The 27343-nt window shown below is 42.2% G+C and overlaps 1 protein-coding gene across 3 annotated transcripts in view; it reads right to left on the reverse strand.

Annotated features, from left to right (window-relative positions):
• The window catches only part of HTT (huntingtin), a 141045-nt gene that overhangs the window by 85895 nt on the left and 27807 nt on the right, over positions 1–27343 (reverse strand). For 2 of the 3 annotated variants that reach the window (XM_072803757.1, XM_072803743.1), the window contains exons 6-21: positions 26041–26179; positions 21069–21210; positions 19738–19916; positions 15211–15412; positions 13967–14014; positions 11498–11578; positions 9828–10189; positions 7213–7336; positions 6836–6954; positions 4973–5084; positions 4595–4732; positions 3594–3752; positions 3411–3508; positions 1982–2121; positions 1008–1071; positions 657–757 (exon numbers count right to left, since the gene is read on the reverse strand). In XM_072803757.1, coding sequence (XP_072659858.1) covers positions 657–757; positions 1008–1071; positions 1982–2121; positions 3411–3508; positions 3594–3752; positions 4595–4732; positions 4973–5084; positions 6836–6954; positions 7213–7336; positions 9828–10189; positions 11498–11578; positions 13967–14014; positions 15211–15412; positions 19738–19916; positions 21069–21210; positions 26041–26179 — 2208 coding nt within the window. The remainder of the gene's footprint in view (positions 1–656; positions 758–1007; positions 1072–1981; positions 2122–3410; positions 3509–3593; positions 3753–4594; positions 4733–4972; positions 5085–6835; positions 6955–7212; positions 7337–9827; positions 10190–11497; positions 11579–13966; positions 14015–15210; positions 15413–19737; positions 19917–21068; positions 21211–26040; positions 26180–27343) is intronic. The other variant, XM_072803748.1, reaches the window with a different exon arrangement.

The raw sequence follows: 27343 nt of genomic DNA on the forward strand, positions 1-27343 counted from the left end.
AAACTTAATAGCCAACCGAATAATATTTATATAAAAGTTTGTCACAACTACAGAATACTGGCCACTAACTAAAATTTCTTTTTCTGAAACAGTATGTATAGCTTTCACTGATCTCATAGTGTATGACACGTCACACATTTCAGTACTAAAATATAAACATTATGTGAATACAGGGTGCTGCCCTAGACATCACTGGTGGTTACAATTTCTTTTTTAGAAGAGTCTGATAGCAGGAAGACGTAATAACATAGTATGTGGAAATGATCAGATCACAAAATCGCATGTACACATGGCCCCAAATTTTTAAGAAGAGACCTGTACACAGGATATACCTCAACATATTCACAGTGATATCTCTGATGGCAGAACTGAAGACGATTTCTATTTTCTTCGTGTGCTCTTCTCTATATTTCAAACTTCTGACAAGGAAAGTACATCACTTTTACACTAGGAGGCTACACTGTTTTGCAGTTTTCACCCTCACTTTAGACTTGTGCATGGTAAATAGTCTCTCTTCTGATGGTTTCAAAGGAGCTGAAAGTGAGCACCCAGGATTTGGCAATGCTCACCTACTCTCTGGATGATCCAACTCCCTTCCTCTTACTGCTTTAGTGCTTCCACAATGAAAAGTGAGCGAGAAAATGCTTGGAAAATACCTCATTAATGCCGCTGCAGCAACATGCCGCACTCTGGGGTCCTCATCCCCAAGCAGATAGATGACAACATCATGGAGCACTCGTTCTTGTAGTTTTAAAAGCTTCAGAGAAAAGTATAACAGAAATAGATAAAACATCTGTATTTAACCCAATTTCAGGTAAGATATTTTGGAAGGCCACTGAGTAAGAGCTCATGATCACTAGTCTTAAACTCACATACACAATCACAACTGTCACAACCTGAATCCCGGAGTCCATCTGGTACAGAGCACACTCAGAGGAGACACACACCCCTAGGAAAGTGCAACTCCTAGCAGTTACGACACAGCCTCATAAAAATGAACTGCTTACCCCTGTGTAATGATGAGTCCCTCTGTGCAGGTTTTCTGCTTTTGTCTCCAAAAAGCTCACCAACCTAACAAAGGAACATTTTTAACACAAAACAATTTAGTTACTCCACAAACACCCAGTGTCAGCCTGCCAGACCCTGATGGGACACAGAAGGCAGTGGCGGGGGTTGTCCAGCCACCGGGGAAGGCCGGAGAGGTAGCACCTCTCAGACCCACAGAAGGACAAAGGTTTTTAAGTAAACAGACTTCATATTCCTCTCCTCATTTCAGACTCAGTAAACCATTTTTCTTCAAAATAAATATCAATATCTATTATTGTGAAAGACTCTGAGCGGCCTGGGATTCCTCGCGCCCGCCACACAGGGTCCCTCTCTATAAGGCAGAGCTGAGAGCAACCCCTAATCCACAGAGATGTTATGTGGGAGAAAGTAACTAACCACAGAAAGCACTAACCCCTGAGCCAGGCACATAACAGGCACTTTGTAACAGTGGCTTGAAAAATACTGAAATGCCTAAATACTAAAAGAAATTTCCCCTTCAAAAAGAAAGAACTGAAAGAAAACATCTTAAACCAAACTTACTCTTAGAAAATGAAAAAGGCATCAAGTTATTGTTTAATTGCAGTGAGTATAGCTGGGCTCTGTGATCCAGGTTCAGTACAAAGAGGAGGAAGTTCCCCTTCACTTACAAGCAGAAGTGATGTAAGTTTGAACGTGCTTGTTCTCGCCATCCAGAACCTTCAGATGACTAAAACCACGAGAGAGACCTACTACTCTACCTGTGTTTTAAGATCCCAAGCACAGAGCAAGCTGAGAAAGCGTCAGCTCTCCACACCACCCACACTCCCGACTCACAGCTTACTTGACAACCATCATGAATTAGTATGTGAAGCAACTGTCCCGGCCCTTTCAATATTCCTAGTTCAAACTCCCAAACAGCTTTGGTTTCCTAACCTCATGAACCTGATTCACTTACCGAAAGTCAATCTCTGCAAGAGTTTCCAAGAGCTCCGTCCTCACCAACCAGTAGGAACTATCCTTTAGGGTCAGCACGTTGGTGATCAGCTGTAATCCCAATTCACTATAGCTACTGCTGCAGAGACTCATGACACAGTGCTGGAAGACAAGACCACCAAGGAACGGCATCAGGGTCAACCCTACACCGTCACTGCTGCCTCACAGTTACGACATCACGCCTCCATACCCGATTCTTCCTCTTCTAACTGCAGCCGGGATGTTGCACTTTTCCTCTCAGAAATGTCATTAACTCAAGTTTAAAACTAAACGTGTCCTCTTCATATCACCTTGTTTCTTTCTTCCCTTCTTCCTCCCATTTCTGTCTTGGTCATGGCCTCTACTCCCAGACACCAATTTCACGACCATGTATCAGTGGTAAACCACTCCATTCTGAAACAAGTCTCAGACCCAGGGCCAACTCGGGACCCCTGTCCTTTGCTAAGTGGCCGTGTACTCTTCAGCCCACTGTGATGGCACAGCTCCCGTGGCTGCACCCTTCCTGCCCCTCTGTGCACATGCAGGCACTTGCACACAGCGTGTGCAAGCTGACTCCAGGTCAGCAACCTGCCATGCTGTTGGCATACTTTCCTCTGCTCCCAGAGGGACGGACCACCTGAAACCTGGCAAACATTTGGAACTAAGGAACAATTCTGGCCATGAAATTGTGAAAAGGGAAGGTATCCTTTGTTTTTTATTTTATTTTTATTTTTTTTTATGATAGTCACAGAGATAGAGAGAAAGAGGCAGAGACAGAGGCAGAAGCAGGTTCCATGCCCGATGTGGGATTCGATCCCGGGTCTCCAGGATCGCGCCCTGGGCCAAAGGCAGGCACCAAACCGCTGCGCCACCCAGGGATCCCAAAGGGAAGGTATCCTAATTAATTTGACAACTATTAGGTTTTTGCTTTGATTTTTACTGGTTAATCTTTACTGTTTTTGATTGGCCAGTAGTGATTTACAGAACATCTGATCTACAAAGATTCGCCACACTGCTGTGTCAAGGCTGGAGGCGCTGCACAGACCTCACACAGAGGTCACTAAATAACCTCACAGCTCTCATTAACTCAGCACTCTATGGGCCTGGGAGCACCAGTGGTGTCTAATTCAACAGGTTTTATGCTTCATGTTAGCAAGGTGTAAAGCAAGATCCTTTAGGAAAGGAGCATTTCAAACAAATACCCTGAGTATTAAAACTTATGCTACACTCTATTAAATAAACCTTTCTTGGTAATGCTTTCTGCAACAGAGTCGTGGACACATCCAACTGTTTACTGTTGTTCACAGCTTTAGAAGGTCTACGAATATTTAGCATTAAACCCAATTTTAATGGTAACAAAGGTAAAATTTCCACTAATCAAAGAATTGATTTTCACAAAAGATTATACTTACCCTCACAGCTGTACAAGCCAACTTGCAAGTAACAGAAGATTCATCCTTCAAAGTTTTCTGCAGCAAAGGAACACAGTCCGCCAGAGAAAATGTACTTCCTAACCAGAAGAGCAAACAGCGCCTTTATGCAAACTTGAACTACAGAGTTCTACCTAGGAAATACACTGCAAGTTCTGCCATTACCTGTCAGGGTCCTGACGGTGCCCATCCAATCTCCCACCTGGAAGCGGGATCTGCTGAGGATAGAGGAGATGAGGGTTCCGCAGAGAACGGCTGTGGCTCCTCTGACTTGGGGGTCTCCATGGTCGATGTAGTTCAGGATGTCTGACACATACTGCTCCTCTGTAGAGATAAATTGCCCAGCCACTGTACAAGCCCCTACCATCCATTTTCTAACTCAGAAGAAAAGTTTAATTCTCAGGAAAGGAAAAAAAAAAAAAAAAAAAGGTGAGGGAGGATTCCAAATCTAGAATATAGATTTGGTAAAAAAATATCATGGGGTTTAAAGATTCTAGATTCATCATAGCCTTGACATCACTTCAACACAATAGATGTTCTGGATTATAATTCCAGGCTGCCAGCCAATAATCAAAATTCCAAGATTTCACTTAAAAAAAAAAAAAAAAGATTAGAGAAACTCAAACTAGTCCACACTTACCTAATATGAATTCAAAAGCACAAGTGTGTCCCCTCGCCCAAAGAAAGGGGGAGAACTCGGGAGGGTAATTTTAGAAGTGGGGTTCCTCCCCCATTTACTCCAACATGAGAGAATGTCCCAGAACGTGTGCTACAGGAGCCTGGATCTGCTGGTGCTCTGCTGGTCTCGGGTCGCACTTGTCTCTGAGTGTGAACATCTGGCCTGGCTGAGTGTGACCCAAAGCAATTTTGATTATACACAATTTGTGCTTTTGGTATAAATCCAATATGTATGTAAACTGGCTCTTATGTTCCCACATTTCTATTGTTTCATCATGTGTGTTTAAACTAAACATTGCATCTACAGGGAGTCCAAAAAACAAAAAACATTACGATTTATGTGCTTTATATACAGCTACAACACAGTTCAAAAATGCCACAAATTAACTCAAAAAATATTACTCTAAACTAAAATAGCCAAGATGATCTGAAATAGTTTTCAAAGCAATGGTTAAACATGAGGAATAGGCTGTGAACTTGTAACATACCAGGGTATTCCATGGTGTCAAGAGGTACTTTATAAAGTTTGCTGAAGAAAGATTCAGGATGAAGGGCCACAGCAGCTCCAACACAGCTGAGTGCCAGTGCCTTCACACTGACCCGCACGTCCCTGTCTGGAACCAAAACTGCAAGGAAGGCAGCAAAGTGACCTTCAAAGTGACAGACATCTAGTTTCCACATAAACAAAACAAGACCCAGGAACCCAGCTCCCTCATCACTCCCTCCTTCTCCCATCAGTGAAAAGGACCACCGCTCACCCCAGACTCTACTCCCTCCCTCTGCTGCGGTGATGAGGCACCAGTCACCAAGTTGACCTTGAGACCTAGGCACTTCCCTCAGCTCTGTACTTGCTCTGCTATACATACCATTTTTCTCCCCAGTCAGCAAAAATGACGCACACAGGAGGCGGACACAATGGACAAGAGGAACAGAATCATCATCGGTAGACTGTCCTATGTCACCTTTGATCCGGCAAGGCTACAACAAAGAAATGGACACTTTCTTATGATCGTTTGTCTTATGATCAAGGAACCACTATAGTCACTCGTTAGTGTGTTCAAAAAATAGGTCCAGAGCAGCAACTATGCCAGGTGCTGGGGACAGAGATACCTATCTCTGTCCCACGAAAGCCTGGCCTTAGACCATGCTGGAACAGATCCAGAGTGGTCAGAGGCAGCTACACTGTAGGGTCACGGAGACTGTGGCGGGGAGAAGTCCAATGCATGTGTGTGTGGGGGGGGCACCAGCACTCAGGAGAGGCTGCTGGGAAAGGACAGCACGAACCACCATCTACACAAGGGGAAGCACTCAGCCACAGGCAAGAGCCCTGGGAATGCCCAAAGCAGAAATGGCACAGACATATCTGTGCCTGAGCAGGACTTGGAAGGAAGTGCAGAGACTGGGCAGCTACAGAGGGACTATGGACAATTTCTCACCCTCGGGGAATTTAGAACTGAGAAGACAAGACACTTATAGGCAGTAAGCAATAGAGAGAGATTTTATAGACAATTCAATGGATAACTCAACAACAACAAAAAATTCCCAAACCTGATTAAAAACCGAGTGAAGGGCTTGAACAAACATTTCTCCAAAGACAACATACAAATGGCCAGTAAACACAGGAAGAGATGTTCCTCCATCACTCATCATTAGGGAATGCAAGTCAAAATCACAATGATCTACAACCTCACTCCCAGTAGGATGGCTACTAAAAAAAAAAAAAAGGCCAGAAAATGACAAGCCTTGGGCGAGGACATGGGGAAAACTGGAACCCAACATGTTGCTGGTGGGATGCAAACCGGTGCAGCTATCAGGGAAAGCAGTGTGCACGGATCTCGAAAAAAACTAAAACTAGAACTACCCTATGACTCTGCAATCCCACTTCTGGGTGTATATCCAAAAGATGCCTACATGCCAGGTTCCTAGCAGCATCACTCATAACAGCCAAAAGACAGAAGCAACCCAAGTGCCTATCAACAGATGAACAGAAAAACAATATGTGGTCCATCCACACAGTGAGGTATTACTCAGTCTTATGGAGGAAGACACTTCTTACAACATGGATGAACACTGAGAACATTGACCAAGTGAAACAAGCCGGTCACAAAAGAACAAAGACTGCCTGGTTCCACTTAGCTGAGCTTCCCCTCGAATAGTCACATATAGACACAACGCAGATGGTGGGAGCCAGGGGCCAGGAGGAGGAAAGATGGGAAGTTTGTGGTTAATGGGGACAGAGCTTCAATCTGGGGAGATGAAGAGCTCTGGAGATGGAGGGTGGTGATAGCTGCACAATGTGAATGCACTTATGCCATGGAGCTGTACACTTCACATGGTTACAATCATAAATTTTATATTTTATGTATTTTAAAACTATAAACAATCAAATGAATAATTCAATGAATAAAAACAAGAAATGCTCCAAGACTATGCACGACCATCAAATGAATGGCCCAAAAAATCAGGGGAGACAGGAATCAGTACAAGACAGATTTGTCTGAGAAGGACTCTCAAGGAGGCAGAACTCCAGGTAGTTCTCAAGGATCTGGGTAGTACCAGGAGGGGCAGAAAAGAAGAGCACACCCAGGAAGGGGTTGATATTTAGGGGGAATAGCGGAGTAGAAGCTCAGAGATGGGAAAGCGAGGAGCACAGCAGACAGGAGCCAGAGTGATTTTAAACTCTCACAAGAGCTCAGAATGCCAAGTGGTCTCATGCCCAAATATCTCACCTTGTTTTCTTGATCTCCTGTTTCGGTAGCTTCATCTCTGGAGACAAACTTGTCTATACTGCTGTCAGAGGGCTGCCTGCTGTGGCCCATGCTTTTCAATAAATGTGCTTGCTGAAGGGCTTCAAAATCAGAGAAATCAAGATTGAGTGACAAGTTTCTAGTTCAAGAAATCAATATGCATATTTACACAAAGTCCACATGAAAGTTCAGGATTTAGAACAAAACCAAGGACAATCATTCCTCAACTAACCTTCTGCATTTGCTATTTACAGCTCAGAAAACAAAGCTATCTAAAGATCTCTTCCTGGAAGCTAAGGTAAAACAGATGTCAGGTTGAAACCAGACCATTCCACAGTGCACTGCTGACGTCCACATACCAACTGAAGAGGTTCTGAAAGCATCTGCATCTTCATCTGGAAGAATGCCTGCGGTTTCCTCATCCTCGTCCTGTGGCTGTCCAATCTGCATCCCCGAATACTGGCTGTCAGCACCATCTAACACCTGCACGGTTCGAGAGGGGCCGGTGAGGGTTCTGAAGGGACACCACCGAGGGACAGACTCTCCCACATGGAAAGGTAAAGCCAGAAACCACACGGACCACATCTTGTGCACTCACACAAAGGTCATTTCCTGAAACGCACAATAGGCATGCGTATCAGTGATCAAGCTTCACTGATCACACACTGCTACTACATTATAAAGAGCTTTACAACTATAAACATGCCAAAGAAATTCCAATCAGAAAATTTCTCGTGATATTAAAAAAAAAACCTCTAAACAAAAATTTTTATCTTCATAAACAAGTTTTACAGTAAGTCAACAATGAGGAACATTTTTTAGACAAACACCTAGCACGTCAGGTTAGCTTCTAAACTGCTAGGACAAATCGACATACAATATGCCATAGATTTAGCCTTAAGCTTGGATTATGATTCCATATTGCAAGATTTTTCACATTCACTTGAAATCCCAGGTAATTTACTTGGAAAACTGAATGATAAAAACTCTATATCTTACTAATTACTGAAATAAATTCTGTATCATTAAGAAGTCAGTCCAAAATCCTTAGAATAAAATACACCAAGCTACATGTTCAAAATCAACCAAGAAAGAAATGATTTCTTCCACTCTCCCAATTAGTTTATCAAAAAATCCTTACCTCGGTTTAAAAAAAAAAAAAAAGATTAAAATGAGCAATTTTACAATAAAAAACAATACTTTTTGAGTATTTTACTACAATGCATCACTTCCCTTAATCTTTGTACATCTTAACAGCATTAAGTACTGTCACCCTCAATATATGGATAAGAAAACTGAGGCAAGAAGGGACACAAGCACTCCTAGATACACAACTAGGAAATGGCAGAGCCAAAATTCTCATCCTGGTGGTTCCCAGCAGCAGCCCCTTGGCCACCGTACTGGGCTGTCTCATGAGGATATTCCCTATCCCCTTCACTTTGTTTCTTTTTCTCTATGGCATTCATCACCATCTGACTACATATTTGTTTAGTGAATGATTATTAGCTCATTATCTGCCGCCTACACACATGCACACCCATGGCCTAATGACCAAACCTGGCCCATCTATTTCTGTAAATAAAGTTTTATTGGAATACTAACTTGTTTACATATAGTTGATAGCCACTTTGACACCACAATGGCAGAGAGGAGCACACGACAGAGTATGTATGGCTCAGAAAACCAAAGATCTTTGCTGCCTGGTCCAATGTGGAAGAAGTGTCTTGACTCCTACCCTAGAACATCAGCTTCATGTGAGCAGTTTTGCATGTGTGCCCTCTACTTCATCTGAAGCTTGTGAACAACCCTTGGAACTTAATAGGCACTCAATATACTTGTTCAGGAAAAATATTAATGATTATATAACAGACATGGAAGCACCTCATACACCAGAACTTCACCAATGTGGGAATTATCAAGGGAAGATGCTCGTTCTCTCTATGGGCCTGAGAGACCTGCAGAGGCCCCACTCCCAGCACTGTTACCCAGTGAATAACAGGGTGATTTTCAAAGACTGAAAGTTTTCAGAACTTATCGTCCTTCATTCCTATTTCTAACAAATCCACCAGAAATCATCCATGGAAGTTGGTGTAATAAACACACAACAGAATCTCCCCTGACACACTTAACACACTGCTACTGAGCCAGCACTATCTATCCCAACCTTCTCTTCTCCCTGCATACTGGCTAGAACTTGTTCACCCTTTCCTTACTTAAAATCCTTTCCCACTGTTCCAATTATCTGTCTTCTAGTTAAAAACTTCAACTGTGAACCCACTTCTCTACCCAAGGAACTGTAAACCCACATGGCCATCAGAAACCACATCCATGTGACACCCTACAACTGCTCAGTAGGGACATGCAAGTGTTTTATCCCATGATTTGTCATTCAATCCTTCTGCATTCATCCACATTAAAAAAAAATGTTCTTAATAAAATCTATTAAATAGTAGCAGAACACTTAATATTACAAATTGTTTTTTAAAAATAGTGTGTTAAACTCTGTATCACTTTTAAGTGCCTCTTGTCCACTAGCTCAGAGACCAGAAATACTTAAACCCATGTTCTATAAGATAGGTTGCAGAAGGTTTTGAAAAGCCAAAAAATGTTAAAATAATGCACATTAATGTTTTTAATTACAGTGCATTAAGACCACAGACCTGTTGATAAGCTCCTTACAGATTTTTTAAAATAACAATTTAATCTGTGCCCAGTAAGTTCTTAAAAAATTTAAAATGCACCCAATTTTAGCAAAGTTCATATCATCAACTAACCTAATTTCTGACCTCCATGGTCAACACAAATGACATTTAGCCATTTCCTTTAGTGAGGGTCTCAAAGATGGGATTGAACTCCCCATTAATGACCTGAGCTAGTGACCTCTGCTCTCTTATTAGCAAGTTAGATGGGGAGAGGAAAATAAGCAGGAGGGTCTAGTCTGGGCCTGTAGGCAAGACTCCTCCTACCGACTTACAATTTCAGAACTGTCTGAGGGGGTCACAGCTGAATCCGGCCCTTCAGTGGTGGTCTGGGAGCTGTCGCTGACCGGGGAGGAGGCCTGGGTGCCATCGTTCAGGTCCATGGCTGGGTCCGACGGGACAGCACTGATCTGGCTGGAGCTGTGGCTCAAGATGTCCTCCTCATCCCCATCGGTGGCAGCACTCGCCAGGTCACAGCTGGTCAGATCCACTGAGTCTGGCTGCAGTGTGTGCTGTGACCGGGGCTGCTCGGTGATGATGTCATGCCCCACGGAGTCGGTGGCTGAACTGGCAGAGCCAGGAGTAGAGACCCCGGAAGAGGCAGCCAGCTCACCACCAATCTCACCCTTGACCGAGGCTGAAGACAAAGAAGTACTCATTCCTCAAAGGGCCAGGAAAAATGTTCAACAGGGAATCAATGTTTACAAAACATTCACCCCAAAATTCACTGTACCAAATGTTTTAACTGCAAAAAATCACGAAACATAGTGAAAATATGAACTAGTAAATTTCAAAAGACAAGAGGGCATCCTTCAAAGATACTAAAATTGCTTTTTACTGTATTCTTGACTTACCTTTTACTCTATTACCATGTCATACTCATAAAATAAGGATTATAAGATGTTTTCTAAATGCTATGAGTATTCTCAAATGGTATTTCACTGTAAAAATTGAAGTATGCTCAGTAACATTACCACTTCAAGTCCTTGAACAACTACACCAGCCTCAGCTTGGAGCAGCACAGAAAGATTTTCACAATCCACAGGCCACCTGGTCAGACACAAGTGCCCAGGCCCTCTCAGCAAGCAGCGCTCAGAAACATCAGAAAGTCATCATCTCTTGGACGTGGGGTTTCCTTCTCCCCAGACCCTGTTCAAGACTTCTAAGCCAGTCCTACCTTCCTGTAGGGCAAATATGCAGCATGTTTTCCTAGTTTAGTTTTTAAATTCTCATTAAAAAAATCCGAACACTACATAAATATCACTACAAATAGATCTATACAAGATGTTAGCAGTGGTCACTCCAAGAGGCCACTGGGTCAGTGAGCACTTGAGCTTTAGAATTTTTTTTTTACTTTTGTAATTAAAAAAAATTGATTTCTTTTTATAAAAGTAAATAATCACCACTGGAATTATTTTCCTTCCCAAATACTTTAATCTTACTTTCAGTTGTTTAAAAATATTCTTTTGCATAAGACTATACAATCCAAATCACTCTCACTTAATTCAATTATTATCAATGCCTCTCTCATAAAGTGAATAAAGAATCTGTAAGGAGATGTAAATTTCTTTCAAGTTAAGCTATCCACAGACCATTTTTAATCCCATTTTCTCTCACAACCCATCAAATTCGTGAGACATTTACCTACCATCCCCTACTACACAAGAAGACTTACGCTCAGGGAATATAAACCTAATATTAAAAAAGCCTAAACCAAGAAAACTGCAAATACTCAATACACGGGGATACACACACACACACACACACACACACACACACACGTCTCAAAGTAAATGTTCTGAAAGAAGTGTGAATGAGCCACCATCTGAGCAAGCTGGTTCCACCACTATCCCGAGGAGCACAGCCCCTCATGAGGGGCAGAAGGGAGGGGCAGGGAGTGAGCCCAGGCAGGAGGAGGGCACCACCGCCCCTCCCCAAGAGCTACCTGTGAAGGCGGGGCTGCTGCCCTCCGACCTGGACTCGGAGTCATCATCCAAGGCTGCCGCTTCTCCGAAGAGCACTTTCCCTAAGGGGAAATGACGTAGCAAGAGTCCTTAAGCTTGCTACAGGAAGGGCTTTGAAAATCAAATAGATGCATGTTCTAAGTGGAAAATCATAAGCATATTTAGTTCACTCTCATATGGTATATATGTTTTTATGCCTCTAGTGTGCTAAACACAAAGAATGCCAGGATATTATATTTAAATGTTATTAAAATAAAAAAACCTATATGGCACAAAGTTAAAAGCAATGATTCTCAAACTATAACACTAAGTATTTTAATAACTATTTACTGACTTAGACCTGTATTAATGTTGAATAATTTATATTACTATTTAATCTTAAAAGACTATAAGCTATGGCTGAGTCCAATTCTATTAGCCCTTAGGATATTCACATAGTATCTTCAATGGCAATCAGAGGGTAGACATAGCTACTGTGCACCTGAAACTAATGAAACTAATGTAACGCTGTGTGCTAGCCAACTGCAATCAAAATAAAAACTTAAAAACACAAAGAGTTCATACATAAAACTGTCACCCTAAAGGTCACTTCTACTCTGTTCTTTACGTTGCCAGATTCTATGGCTGATAATCAGAACATGAGGATCATAGGATCTAGAAGGATGGGATAATAGTTCATCTTTTGCAAAGCTGTAAAAATACAACTTCTTTACAGTTCTTCATTTCCAAGTTATATCAATTTATATTATACTGATAAGAAAAAAGGAGTCTTAGTATGATTTAATTGGACTAATTAAGTCATTATGGTTACATTACACATTAAGTCACTAAATGACATCCTAGATAATAATTATTGGCAATTTCCAATTTCTAACTTCACTACTTTTCAAGGAATAGGTCATAGGTATGATATGTCTAGAAATCTACACTGATGGCATTAAAGAGGGAAAAAAAGGCAAAGAAAAAGCAAAGGAAACCCAAAATCTAGATGAAATTAACAGAGCAACTTGGCTTATATAAGTAATAGGATCCTTCATTACAGAACAAGTGGTTTACCTTGAGAAACCAAGTAAAATTCTACCATGCACATGGTAGGTTAGTGAGAGCAGTCTCTGTGCTTGGAATCTGTCCCAAGGAGCCCTCCTCAAAGGGGTGCAAGGTCCAGGCTGCAGCCAGAAGGGCCACCAGGCTGCCACACTACCCCCTGCACTCATCTAGCATCAAGTTTGCTTTTATTTCTTACAGATTTGCAGATCTTAAGTGAACAACAAAAAAAGGATTTTGCAATTATAACAAATAAAAGCTTAAAAGCCACAGCTCTCAATGAAAAAAGAAAACAAAACCCTAGAAACACAAAAAAGATAGAGGATCTATCAACTTCCTATCCAGAAGGAATAGCTCATCTCAATGGTGGACCGCCCAGACAGGCAAGTGCAGAGCACCTCAGTCACCTGCCTGAATGGTCCCTTCCAGCTCCAGGAACAGAGAGGCTGACTTTTTCTGGAAGCCGGTAGCCTTCAAACACCCTGTGTTTCACCAAAATTTCACACTTAAGTGTAGTGCATTATGAGGACCAAAAAACGATGGATTCTAGGTTCTAGGAAATGTTAACCCTAGTCAAGGCTAGAATATTATTCCTGTTAAGGTCCCATTCAATACTGTAAATAATACTAGGCATTGGGTTCACAGTCATGACACAAAAAACGACTTGTATGTTGTGTATCAATGATACCTCAATAAATTCTTAAAAAGATTTGTCTTTTAAAATTTCAAACAGAAAATGGCAGCAATTCTTTCCTATGGATCCCAGACTGGAAAAAAAAATAATTGGTGCTGTAAAGTGCTCATGTGTACCAAAACTATCAGATTATAGATCAGAAACACTTTAATAAAAATTAATGGACTGTATCAGAACATTCTGGCATGTACAAAGCTAAATATGGCTGAAAAATTATCATCAGCCCAAATTAACCAAATAATTAACTAAACATCATTCTTGACCAATGATACACAAAATTCAGAGAAAAGGTAAATTACCTTTATAAAATGTAACAGTCTCTAAAGTAGGAGCAGGCGAACTACAGCAGGCCTATTTCAGTAAACCAAGTTTCACAGGAAGGAACAGCCATTAGCTGAGCATCACCCATGGCTGCCTTGCACCACAAGAAAGCCAAATAGTTAAGAGGCAGGAAAGTCCACAAGGCTAAACAGGCCCTTTACAGAAAAAGTTTGCCGACCCCTGACCTAAAGCATTAGAAATTTATGACAAAGTGATTTTTATATACAATTTTCAAGAGCTACCCTACAGAACCATTCAGGCCCATTTTCCAGCAATGTTTATATATACAATCGTTCTGTTGAGAAGAGGTATGGGAACAGTTGACAGCATTATAGAAATACAGAAAAGTCTGTGAGACTCAATATGAGAGTCTGATTTCTGAAATAATCACCTTTTTGTTTTCTTGAAAGGACAGGGCTGCATGAAGAACCCCCTCCAGCTGTAAATCACAGAAAATGACAGATGAAAGTAAGGTAATAAGCTGCTAAAATCCAGAAGGCATTTGAAAATCTTCAAAAAGCATGATTCAACTTTAAAACACAGAATGTAAAAAAAAATAAGTAAAAAATAAATAAAATAAAATAAATAAAATAAATAAAATAAAATAAAATAAAATAAAATAAAATAAAATAAAATAAAATAAAACAAAACACAGAATGTGTGAACATATTTCCACAGATGGTACATAAACACCTGCAACACCTGAGTCCTGACATACGAAAATTACACCAACATTCAAATGCACAGTTCTAGAGATAGGACCTAAAATGTCAAAGAAGTACAAATAAACTGCATTGAAAAATTCAAATTAAAAACATTAGAAATCTCAGATTGCTTGGTCAACTACTAATCAAATATAAATTTTCACTACAAACAATTATTAGTCATTAGTATTTCCAACCAAGTATTTGTACAGTATGTGTTCCAAGGAGAAAAGGATTCTGGAGTACACAGAACTGTGGACAGGCATATTCTCACTTTCTGTCTGTGGTTCAGAGAAACATTTATGTTCAGACAGGCAGCAATTATGTCTTCAGTCAAACCCTCTAGGTTGTCAACACTGTTGAGTAAAGGCCATGCAGTGGGTGCGTTGTGCTAAATCAACCACACGCCACTGGGCCCAGGTGAAGTCTGGAGTCCGCCAAGGCCACAGAAACCTGTTCTGTGCCAGATCCAGTTCTAGAGGCCGTGCTTCAGGGATCCCATCTACTCCAGCTCTCAAGGGGCTGGAGGAACACCAGCGGTCACTCTGTAGGGCAGGGCCCCGTGGAAGGATGAGGGCCCAGCCCCCAAAAGCATAAAGAGCAACAGCGGGGTAGAGGGGTATCCTAGAGGCAGTGAGGACAGCAAAAAAAGGACCTCAAGGGCAGGAAGGTACTCTAAAATCCCCACAAGGACTCGAAGGCCCCATCTCTAGCCAAGTGCAAGTACTAAAGTTTTTGTTTCACCGTGGATGAGATGCCCCGTGGAGGCAGCCAAGCAAGAGTAGAGAAGCCAGCTTCTGAGGCAGGCTTCATTCTGCCACCTAACCTTGCACACTTGCGTCCTCCCATCTACAGACTAGGTTTCTGAGGAGGTGAACTTCGCCCTGCATGGCACCGTGCTGGCCCTGAGTTCACCCAGCAGGGAACATACCTAGGAGCTCCACGATGCTGCTGCTGCGGCTCCGGCACCCAGGCTGCTGCTGCGTGGCATTGAGCAGCCCGCCACCGGGTGTGCTCAGAGCCTGCAGGAGCTCGGGCGGGGGCGTGCGGAACAGCTGCTGCAGGAGCTCCAGCGCTCCAGTCACAGCGTTGTGGTCTTGGTGCTGAGTATAATGCAAGGTCAGTTCATAAACCTGCAAACAGAGGTACAAGTGTTATCCCCATGGTTTTTAAAATGTGTCCTAGGCTTTCCTGTTTTTGTTTCTAAGTCTTACGTTAGCCCAATTTGTGCCTCAATTTCTGCCCTAGAAATTTCTCCATCATGTCTCCCTATGTGGGCATAGCTTCCATGTTATTTTCTAAACTCCTGTGACTTTGTCCACTGTGAGATTAATTCCTTATAAATAAGAAGAGCACTTCATGTGAGGCAGCATGCTAATGCAGACCTCTGTCTGCCTAACTGGTGACGAGAAAACAGAAAATAAAGATCACGAATGTGGTAAGTATAGCTGGTCTCCTCCACAAAATCCAAGAAACACTTCCCTGAGCACCACAGAAAGTTTCCCAACATATTAAAGGTATTACGTCAAATTTTACTAGTGCTTTTAATACTATATTATATGAACATGCTGAACGCACTTTTTCTTTTTTTTTATTTAATTGTTTTTTAAAAAATACTTTATTTACTTATTTAAGGGAGAGGGAGAGCACATAGGACAAGAGTGGGCAGAGGAGGAAGCAGACTCTTTGCTGAGTAGGAAGCCTGAATCAGAGCTCGAACCCAGGACCCCAGGATCATGGCCCAAGCCAAAGGCAGACACTTCACCAACTGAGCCACCCAGGTGCATCTTATTTTATTTTTTTAGTAATCTCTACACTCAGTGTAGGGTTCAAACTCACAACTCCAAGATCAAGAGTCACAGGCTCTTCAAACTGAGCCAGCTGGGCACCTCCTTTTCCATTTCATTAGTGTTGCCCAATAAAATACTAATTAAGCATCTAGTTTGATTTGAATTTCAGATAGACAAATAATTTTGTGCATAACTATGTCCTGTGCAATTTCAGGCTTACTTGCACCCCCAAATTACTCATGATTTCTCTGCATTTCTAACTGGCACCCTGTATTAAAGTTAGGCAGGCCTACCTTTAATATCATAAAAGTAATACATGTTAAAACAAACAACAGTATAGAAGGGTATAAAATAAAGTCTCTAGGCAGCTTCTTTTACCATTTATGCCTCATTTTTCTGAGGGTGGCTCCTATAACCACAGGAGCTCCAGATCTGCAAACCACCGTCCATAGGCCAAATCTGGTCCAACACCTGTTTCTGTTTTCCTGGAACACAGCCACATCTTTGTATCATCTGTGGCTGCTTTCCTGCTGCACTGGGACAGCTCAATAGTTGGCTCACTACAGATAAAGGATGCCGCGACCCTCTCTAGATCTTTAACCATCACCTCTGTTAATCTACAAGAAGCCCTGAGACCTTCACAGGACCTATACTAGTGCCTGTCTGTGCACATGTACTCACATGCTGCATGCACCCTCAGACTTGACAAAGTAGTCTCTGTCTATAAAACTTCTTCCAACTCCCTGTGTCTGGTCAAGTCCCATTCACCAATCAGCATCAGCTCATAACTGAGCTTCTACAGTACACTTCCCTGACCCTGGTCATGCAGGGGCCTCCCCACCTTGTGCTCTTACAGCACCCTGCACCCACCACCTTACCACGTCAATTTAGTGACTACTTGCTTGCTTCTCCTGGGAGACCAATGGTCTCCAAAATCTCTGGACTAAGCAGCCTTTTTTTTTTTTAAACATCAGAAGAAAATTCTGAGCATACAATCCCAATACTTATGTATTTATTTTAAAATATTACAGTGATGGGCAGCCCCGGTGGCCCAGCAGTTTAGTGCCACCTTCAGCCCGGAGTGTGATCCTGGAGACCCGGGATCGAGTCCCACATTGGGCTCCTTGCAGGGAGCCTACTTCTCCCTCTGCCTGTGTCTCTGCCTCTCTCTCTCTCTCTATGTCTCTCATAAATAAAGAAAATCATTAAAAAAAAAATTTTCAGTGGCACTTGGGTTGCTCAGTTGGTTAGGCATCTGCCTTCAGCTTGGGTCATGATCCCAGAGTCCTGGGATCAAACCCCACATCAGGCTCCCTGCTCGGTGGGGAGCTTGCCTCTCCCTATCCTTCTGCTCCCACCCCCCACTCTATCACTTGCACGCTCTCTAACAAATAAATACAATCTTTTTTTAAAAGATTATATAAGCACTACAGAACTCAGATATCAAGTACATTATAAAATGTACACTAAATCTGACAAGACTATCTTGTTACCAATTTATAGGAAATACAGAGACAAGAAACATGTTAATTTACATAATGAGATGGCAAGTAATACATCAGACTGCCAGGAGTTTCACAGGACATTTTTGCCAACAAATGAACTCTAAGGGAAACAGGGATGGAAGGGGCTCTCAGATCAAAGAGATTCACAGTTCTAATCAACCAATCTTATTTGTATACTGAGTCCAAAAGAATCGAGGAAACACCTGACAGAGAATGAGCAGGTATTTATTTGATGTTAAGGAAATGTTTCTTTTTTTTAGGTGTGACAGTGGCACTGTCATTAAGTTTTAAAAACAAAGAGTTCTCACCTATAGAGATATATACCAGAATACTTACAAATAAGTTAATATAATGATTGGGATTTGCTTCAAAATAACACAAAAAGAGAACGAAGTGGGATTATAAGTGAACAGTTACATAACTGGCCCTTGAGTTGACAATTATTAACACCAGTGATAATGACTGAAGGCAGTTCACAATGCTATTCTGTCTATTTTTATATGTCTGGAAATCTCCATGGTAATAAAACAAACAACAAGGTAAAGATGAAATAACCTATTTTAAAAATATATTATTACCACTAGAACACCTGTTTTACTAAAGAAAACATTCAATAATGGTTTTTTGTGAGGGCAATATAATTAAGTGCCATATCTCATGGGAATGTCATTGCTTGTATCCTGTGAAGGGCAGCTGGGTGGAGCAGAACAGTCAGCCCCACCCCTGCTCGGTTACCTGCAATCCACCAGCACTCCCAGGGCTTCACCACACACCAGGAAGGATTCTACGCACTTTACAGATACTACCTGACTCAATGTTTAAATCATTAAATCATTGGGCAGCCCAGGTGGCTCAGCAGTTTAGCACCACCTTCAGCCCAGGGTGTGATCCTGGAGACCTGGGATCCAGTCCCATGTCAAGCTTCCTGCATAGAGCCTGCTTCTCCCTCTGCCTGTGTCTCTGCCTCTCTCTCTGTGTCTCTCATGAATAAATTAATAAAATCTTTAAAAAAAATCATTAAATCATTTTAAATTCATGACTTCTATATAAGAATTATTTTAAGCCACTTATAATTTTGCACCTACAAAATTTAGGCAACAGACACAACTCCAAGTCCATTTGACCCAAATACCTACAAACTACAATGTCGACAATATCCCAAAAGCAGAAAACAGAGTCAAGGCAGCCCTCTCAGGACCCCAGATTGTGTCTCGAGTCCTACATGTGCCGTGTGACCATCTGACTTACAGAAAGGGTGAGGGCTGCAGTAGCATCCAGTATATTAAATATGGTAAAAACCCTAACATTTTAAGCCAAATTCACAAAATCCAATTGCTTAAAATGCAGCTGTACTGTTTCAAGGTTAACAAAATAACCTGGATGAGCAAGCTGCAAAGAAATGAAATCAATTACTGAAGTCTGATGCAGATCACATTGTATTAGAATGCATACAGGGTTTCTCTATATTGGAAAGGGAAGTTTTAACATATTGTTCCTATACTCCAATGGACCCTGTCCCTAACTCCTTGGGTGTATACGTAGTGCACCAGACCACAGGTTCCAGGGGCAGACATCACACCCAAAATGCTCACCAATGTGTCCCCCAAGCACAGTGGGCACTCAGTAAATACTAAATGAATGAACACATTTCATGAGTCCTGGTTTTTACAAACAAGAAAACAGCATTCATTTTCTGTGCCAGGCTGTAGCCTAAGAGGCTTACATAATATTCTTGGTAAATTTTATTTTTTTAAAGATTTTATTTATTCATTTAAGAGAGAGAGAGAGCGCGCGCGTGCGCATGAGCACACACAAGCAGGGGGAGTGGCAGGCATAATAAGAGAGAGAAGCAGGCTCCATGCATGGAGCCCAATGCAGGACTTGATCCCAATACCTTGGGATAATGACATAAGCCAAACGCAGACACTTAACTAACTGAGCCACCCAGGTGCCCCTCTTGGTAATCTTACAAGAGATTACCTTCATTGTACTCTGATGTCACTGCCATCCAGAGGTCAGGACCCAAGATCTGACCCAGGTGGTCCATGGGCAAAGACCAAGCTCTTAAATCTCGGTTCTACCATTTCTCTTCCAATTTTTTTTATTTCTTCGAATGTCCATCATTTACATATAAGGCACTAGAATAAACCATGTGGCTCCTACCTGGATGAGTTGCTCTGTTGAGGGAGAGACTTCCAGTTCTTTCCGTGTCACTCCAAAGCTGCCTTTCAGGCTCGTGTCCTTAACCTGCTGCTGCAGTAAAGGCACCAGATACCTCAGTGTGAGCAGCACTCCAAGAATCAGGAGGGTAGAGTGTTCACCCTCAACAGGGACCAGCAAACCTGTAAGGGAGCAATAATATCTCTTAACATCATCGTCCACTTGGGGATTTGTGGTTTAATCTGTTTTTTTTTTAAGGTTTTACTTATTTATTCATGAGAGACAGAGAGAGAGAGAGAGAGAGAGAGAGAAGCAGAGAGACAGGCAGAGGGAAAAGCAGGCTCCATGCAGGGAGCCCGATGTGGGGATTCGATCCCAGGACTCCAGGATCACACCCTGGGCTGAAGGCAGGCGCTAAACCGCTGAGTTAGCCAGGGATCCCGTTTAATTTGTTTAAAAGAAGAGACCCATAGTTGAACTGTATTATGAGCTTGGTGGTAAGGAATAAAGATGGCACAAATATTACTGCAGGAAAACATACAGGTATCCCATCTTTAGGCCAAAATCCAAAGGGTAATCTTTGGGACGCCTGGGTGGCTCAGTAGTTGAACATCTGCCTTCAGCTCAGGTCGTGTTCCTGGGGTCCTGGGATCAAATCCCCTACATCGAGCTCCCCCCATGGAGGCTGCTTCTCCCTCTGCCTATGTCTCTACCTCTGTGTGTCTCTCACGAATAAATAAAATCTTTTTTTTTTTTTTTTTTTTTTTTTTAAAGGGTAATCTTCGCATCCTTAGTCAAGCAAGGCCCATTAGTGAGCTGGGCTGCATTCGAAAGTCAGGCAGTTCTTTCCTATCAAATACCCATATGGCCCTCAGCACTTGCTTGTGCTGATTTCCATACACTACTCCAAGTATAGGAGAAATCATCAGCAGAGAACCTGCAAAGACCCCAGGCTCCACTTCTGGCCCCAGGGTTTCATTGCACTCAGAGTCAGCACTTACTGCTGTGAAGTCTGCTGCATAAGGGCCAGGCTGAGGAAGGCGGGTGGGGCTGCACACTGCCTGACACGTGTCACCCTGCTAGCTGTCCTTGGGGACAGCAGCACCTACACTCCAGCACAGAAAAGGGGCCTTTTCCTTGTCATCACAAAGATCCAACATGGGCTCATGGCAGCCTTGACACACTTCCCATTCATTAGTGAGCCAGTGGCAAAGGGCCTGGGCTGGGAGCTAAGGGATTGCCGGATTTTAGAGAATATAAAAGACCTATCTCAGGTAAATGCTACAGACTCCAGCACACTGTGGGAGAAAATCACTAATATAGTTACACCTTACCTAAAAGCACATTTAGTAGCCAGCTGTAAAAATACTGTGTCCTTCTTGAGTGCTGGCAGATGCTCACTGCTGAGCCAGCTGCTGTCCGTCGAATGGTCGGGGAGCTTGACTTCAGATTCGCTATGAAAGCCTTTAATAGAACCTAGGGCAGCAAAAATCCAAGTAGATAAAAGACAAAACTCCTATGAAGCTTATCATGTTATTTCATAAAATTACTCCAAATTCTTACAGATTTTAGATTATAAACAACTAGACTTTCCTCCAGCTAAATAAAAGCACCCCAAATTTGGGATATTCCAGAGCAGTCTGCAAATATGTAGTCTATTTACTTCCTTACTGTAAGTAGAGACTTGCTCAGTATCTATGTCCTCTACCCAAAAGTGAAAACCTCAGTTTTTAGAAAAGGTGTACCTATAGCATTTGGGTACAGGGTCAGTAAATGAAGCCATGTAAAATAAAGGCAGTTAAAACAAAACAAAAAAAACACTCAAATAATGAATTCAAGGAGAAAAGAGTAGCCAACTAGAGCCCCGTCCCAGCCTGAGAGACGACTTGTAGACATGCTGCTAACGTCACTAACAGATGTTCTCTGGTCTGGAAAGCATTCAAATGAGCTGAGCCGCAACAGCAGAGCACCCATGAGTATTTTCCTAAGGAGAAAAGACTTGGTCACAGAACCTCCAGGATAAACCAAAGGTGATCAAGCTAGAATTCCAATGATGGCCATTTAAGTCTTAACAAAAATATCCAAAGAATGAAAAGGCGTGGGATGCCTAGGTGGCTCAGTCAGTTGAACGTCCAATTCTTGGTTTAGGCTCAGGGATTTGTGATCTCCTTGTTGGGAGATCAAGCCCTACATTGGGCTCTGTGCTCAGCAGGAGTCTGCTTCTCTCTCTCCCTCTGCTCCCCCTACCCCCACACTCTCATAAATAAATCAAAAAAAAAAAAAAAAGGAAAGAAAAGGCATGATCATCTAGCTTCATGTTTGGGAACTAGCTTACCTAAGAATGCCCATTTCCATCACCCTAAAAGCCATTCTGAGCAATGGTTTGGTCCCAATTACTGTTCAGCATGCACTGAGCAAAGAGAACTGGGCCTGGGACACCACTAGGGCCCCACCACTGAAAGAGGCATGACCCCAGGCAAATGAGCAGCACATTAACAGACAGGTGTTTGACTTATAAAAAAACTCCTTCTTAACAATGTGCTTAACATCAACTGGTTCTCAGAGGCTTCTCAATTCTCGGTGAACTTACAGACTGGCTCTCTGGAGCCAGAGAGGCAGAGGACCAGACCTCAGCCACAGGATGTCCTATGGTTTATGCCCTCTGTTCCTCCTATAGACACCACAGAGAGAACACAACCAACTCATCTCAAACAAACCTCCTTAACTCCAAGAAAAGATACTAGTACCTTTAAGAACCCCTCTGAGTGAAAACACACATACATCATTGAACTAGTAGGAGTCATTCTGTATCAGTCCACACTTACAATCACAATGAAAGCTGAGCAGTATCATAAACAGTGAGCCCACAGTGAACTTCAGTAGTTTGGACTAATAAAATCAAATTAGAGAGCTTAAGGGGGCCTTCTCAGGTCCAAATCCCACAATGCTAAGAACACTGTGGAGAAGGCAGCTGGCAGGAGGTACCCAGACCACGTGTAAGCTCTTCTCATAATGGGGAGGAAGTGTGCTAGATTTTAGGGCAGATAGCTCCACTTTCCAATAATACATATGACATTTTTAAGAGTACTACAAAAAGGAAAAGATGAAAAAATCATTCAACTTTAGAGTCAAGATGATTGTAGGGGATAGAAACAGAAATTAAAATCAAAATACAACACCAGGGCAGTCATCAGAACGGCTAAACTTGAAAGGACCCATAGCAGTGAGGTCCACAAGGAGGCAGAGCCACTGGGGCTCTCACATGCCATGGACACAGGCATGAGCAGGAGCAGACACTCGACAGCTTTTTGGCAGCATCCACTGAAGGTGAAATGTACGTCCCTACAATCCAGTAACACCCCGTTCTAGGATCCACCACAGTAGGCTGCACCTGTGCTCCAAATGACACACGCGAGAGCAGGCACAGCAGCAGCATTCGCAAAGACCACAAAATAGAAATGGCCCGATGCTCAGCTACAATAAATGATAAACCGTGGCATATCTGCACAGTGATGTGCCACACAAGCATGAAAACTGCATGAATTAACACACTGATGACGTGGAAGACTCTCAACTTAATATGCAGCAACAACAAAACCAGACAAAAAGAATGTATACTGAATGGCTCTACATATGTAGATTTTAAGAACAGCCCCTGTGGCTTCAAAAGACAGGTCAGTGGTAACTCCAGGGAGGCAGGAGGAACAGTGACAGGGAGAGGGAAGAAGGTATAAGGAGTTCCCAGGACTGGTAACACTCAACTTTACTCTATGACGGCCCAACAAGGGGCACAGCAGTAATTTCTGTCTTGCCCTGTGTGTGCACTACACGTGAGTAAAACAAGCCTCAGGAGTCTCAGTCTCCAGTAGGTCATCCTGAAAATGACCCTACACCTGAGATTCAAACTTCAGAACGAACGTGTTGTACTAGATGTATGAATGAACCTCTGCCACCCAGACACTCCCCTAAAATCATGTGCCCAAATTTTAAGAAGCATCAACTTACAAGGACAAAAAGAACAAGACAGGGACAAGAGGAGACTAGAGGTATCCACAAATTCTGCAAGCTAGAAAGTAATAAACAAGTGCTGACTGCCCACCTGGCGTCCCACAGGCAGACACATATAGGCAAGCTTTTCTGGGAGTTGTGGAAGGCTTCTGAAGGCCGCTAAAGAAAGGCAAGCTCACTCAAGCCACAGAACTGCAAACAGCTCAGGTTTGGGAGACGCCAGGGACACCTGAAAGCAGCCTGTCTGACCCTGTACACACTGCTGGCCACTCAACCCCAGGTCTCCCCTCCCACCCAGCAGCCCAGGACGTAGCCTTCGATTCCCACTTCCCACAAAGACTGGGGGATAATCTCCAAAGATGTTGGCAGAGCTGAGGTCAGACATGACGCAAAGAGAGAGAACAGATAAATGAAGAAAAAGTGACCAGTGAGACCACTGGCCTCGTGTATACCAGGATCCCAGGACAAACACAGCCAAGCTTACCTCTCAAAGTGGAGAATGAGGAACTTTCCCATAGGGATACCGATCGCCTCAAGAAGAAAAGACTTACTGAGATTGACACTTACAGAGACACAGTGGAAAAAGCAGGATCATGCTTCAGGAAGCTCACACAGGACAGACCCTGCCACACACTTGCTTCCAATAAACTTTTTAAAGTCTCACTCAAATCTAAATAGACAACTGCCAACATAAAAGTGAAAGACCAGAACAAGGAGAACAGAGGAAGTCAGAAGAAATGGACAATGCAGAAGTCAAAGAAGGTTGTCAAGAAAACTATAATTGATATCCTCAGAAAGATATCTGAGTATATTCACGAACCAAGAAGAGGATGATAGAAAACAAACATTCTGAACACAAGGAGGAGCTCTTAGAAATTAAAAACACAACAGCAGGTACAAAAACTCAGCAGAAGGGTTTGAGATGGACATCTAGGAAGTACAGAAAAAAGAAAATGAAAATAGAAATAAAACATAATATAAATTCCATCACAAAAAGGGAGGATGCCTAGAAAGGTAAAGATATGGCATCTAGAAATCAGGCACCTAACACGAGAGCAGCAAAAATAGGATGACATTAAAGAAAAGTCCTAAGACATGACTATGCTTCACACCTAAAGAGCATCTAGACTAGACTGGGGCAAACAGCTGGAGAATTCTAGGACAGAGGACTCTGGTGGAGAAAACACACCCAACAAATTGTCTGTCATGTGGAGAATTGCATTAAGACATATTTTACAAAGCTGCTGGAAGGTATGAGAACACATGAATGGCCAAAGGATAACAAGCAAAATTAAAAAGAGGCGATTATTAACTCCCAAAAAAACAAGTTCAACAAAGAAATAGAATTCTAGCATAGACATAACTAGTTTTGACTATTACTCAGGCATGATAATGTCACAATGAATACTGATATAACTACAGTAAGAAGATGGGAGCCACATTAGGGCTAAATTTATCTCTCAGAGTAAAAAAATAAAAAAAAAAAATCCCATACCAGAAGTATATTGCTATAATACACATGCTATACAGCATAGTATCTAGAAGTGTGGAGGAAAATACCAAAAGAAACTAACAAAGAACTGACCCACAAAAAGGAGGAAGTTAAGAACCTATAATCCTCAGACTATATGGCAGGGTCACAATTTCTGGACATTAAAAATAAAACATGAACGTGGAGTTTGCTTGTTTTTGCTTGTTGAGGCACAAAACAAACAGGAAGGCAAGTAGTCCCCACCAGCTGCAAGGTATCATCAGTGAGTTCTTCTGCCTGCAATCCTGGGATGGTCATCTCTCCCAAGCTAGGTCAGTCTAATACACCAAAAACCAATCTGTTCTGGAAAATCGCCTTTTGACTTTGCATCTATAAACCTTCTCCCTACTTAACTTTTCACTACATGGTAAGAAAGCAGAAGTAGAAAGAAGCGCTTAGTGTGTCAAAAATAATTCAAAAGATTTTCTTTTTTTTTCTTTTCAAAAGATTTTCATCTAAATCATGAAGCAGGGATCCCTGGGTGGTGCAGCGGTTTGGCACCTGCCTTTGGCCCAGGGCGCGATCTTGGAGACCTGGGATCGAATCCCACGTCGGGCTCCCGGGGCATGGAGCCTGCTTCTCCTCTGCCTATGTCTCTGCCTCTCTCTCTCTCTCTCTGTGTGACTATCATAAATAAATAAAAATTAAAAAAAATAAATAAATCATGAAGCATAGTGTAACTCAAGAAGCACTCTGAAGTGACTGTCCAAAAGCCCTAACTGCCCACAAGACTCATTCACATCTGTGACTTGAGGTAATAATCATACCTTAATTTCATTGTCATTTGCAAAATTGCCAAAAGAAGCCATAATTTTGGGTACAGCTGCAGCCAAGGTCTCCTGAACAGATTCCTCAGGTCTCTTGCTTATTCGAGTCAGGCAAGGCAAAAGGTTTACCAAGTAAGGCCTGCATATGTGAAAGGAACATGAGTTATTCTTCCAGGTCTACTTTAGTGAGAAATATAAGCAATTATTTAGTACCTGTTAGGGAAGAGCCAGCTTTTATATGCAAAACAGTCTTTAACAGAAAGTAGGCAAATCTCAGTAAAAAGAATAAGAGGGCTAAATGCAGACCAAGTTCATATGCTGGGAGACACTTATCCTTCTTTTCTTCTATGATCACAGAGGACTCACAAAGCTGTTTTAAAAATTGTCTGTACTAAATTATAATAGTATTCATATTTTAAATTAGAAAATAACATAAGAAAACACCAATTAAAAAAAAAGAAATGAAAAAGTTTTCTTGAAAAAGGAGCATTACAAGGAAATATTTTTAGGTGTTCAAACTAAATAAAGCCTTAGAGATAAGACCGGCCCTCCAAATAGGAAGCTACTACAGGCAGTACAGGATGCAGGAGAAGCCAGTCACTGGGCAGAAGGCTGAAACCATAGGAGTCCCCTCAACAAACACGGGGCTAATGTGACAGGTGCCCTCATGTGGCAGAGAAAAACAGTTCTACTCCTGGGACTATAGCAGGAAAGCTAGGCTGGCCTAAGGAGATGACTATTTTGCCAGAAAAAAATAAACCAGCCATGAGGAGCAAGAGAAACCTGCATGACTTTTAGAAGAAGCAAAATCAGGCCAATGAGTCAACCGAGAGTGTCTGAGACGATGGTAGCCACTGGAGGCTAAATCTCCCTAGGTAAGGAGTTTGGATTTTATCTGAACAGCTCTGGGGAATGAGTAAAAAGTTTAAGTATGGGAATGACATGACCCAATCACATTTTTTAAGGTCACTCTGGCTGCTTTGTGGAGAACTTGTGATGTGTTGCTTCAGAAATATAACAAAATTTTCAAACTAAGGATAGTAAAAGAAAAACGTTATATAAAAAGAAATTTCCTTAGTGATGTATCTCTACAGCCATTTAAGATTCTTATTAAACTCAAGCTCTGTGGGATAAATCATTGTTTCTTATTAACAGTGAGAATTTCAGCCCTCCACCGGTTCCTCAGGGACACAGCCAAAGGTCTGTTGTGGGCCTCAGTTTTGCCGGTTAAGGAGAAGGAAGGCACAGATGAAACCTGGGGTCTTCTGATTCTCAATCCACTAAGGATAGACTGTTGCCACTA

This window comes from Canis lupus, chromosome 2 (assembly GCF_048164855.1).
Source record: "Canis lupus baileyi chromosome 2, mCanLup2.hap1, whole genome shotgun sequence".
In the NCBI taxonomy this organism is placed as follows: Eukaryota; Metazoa; Chordata; class Mammalia; order Carnivora; family Canidae; genus Canis; species Canis lupus.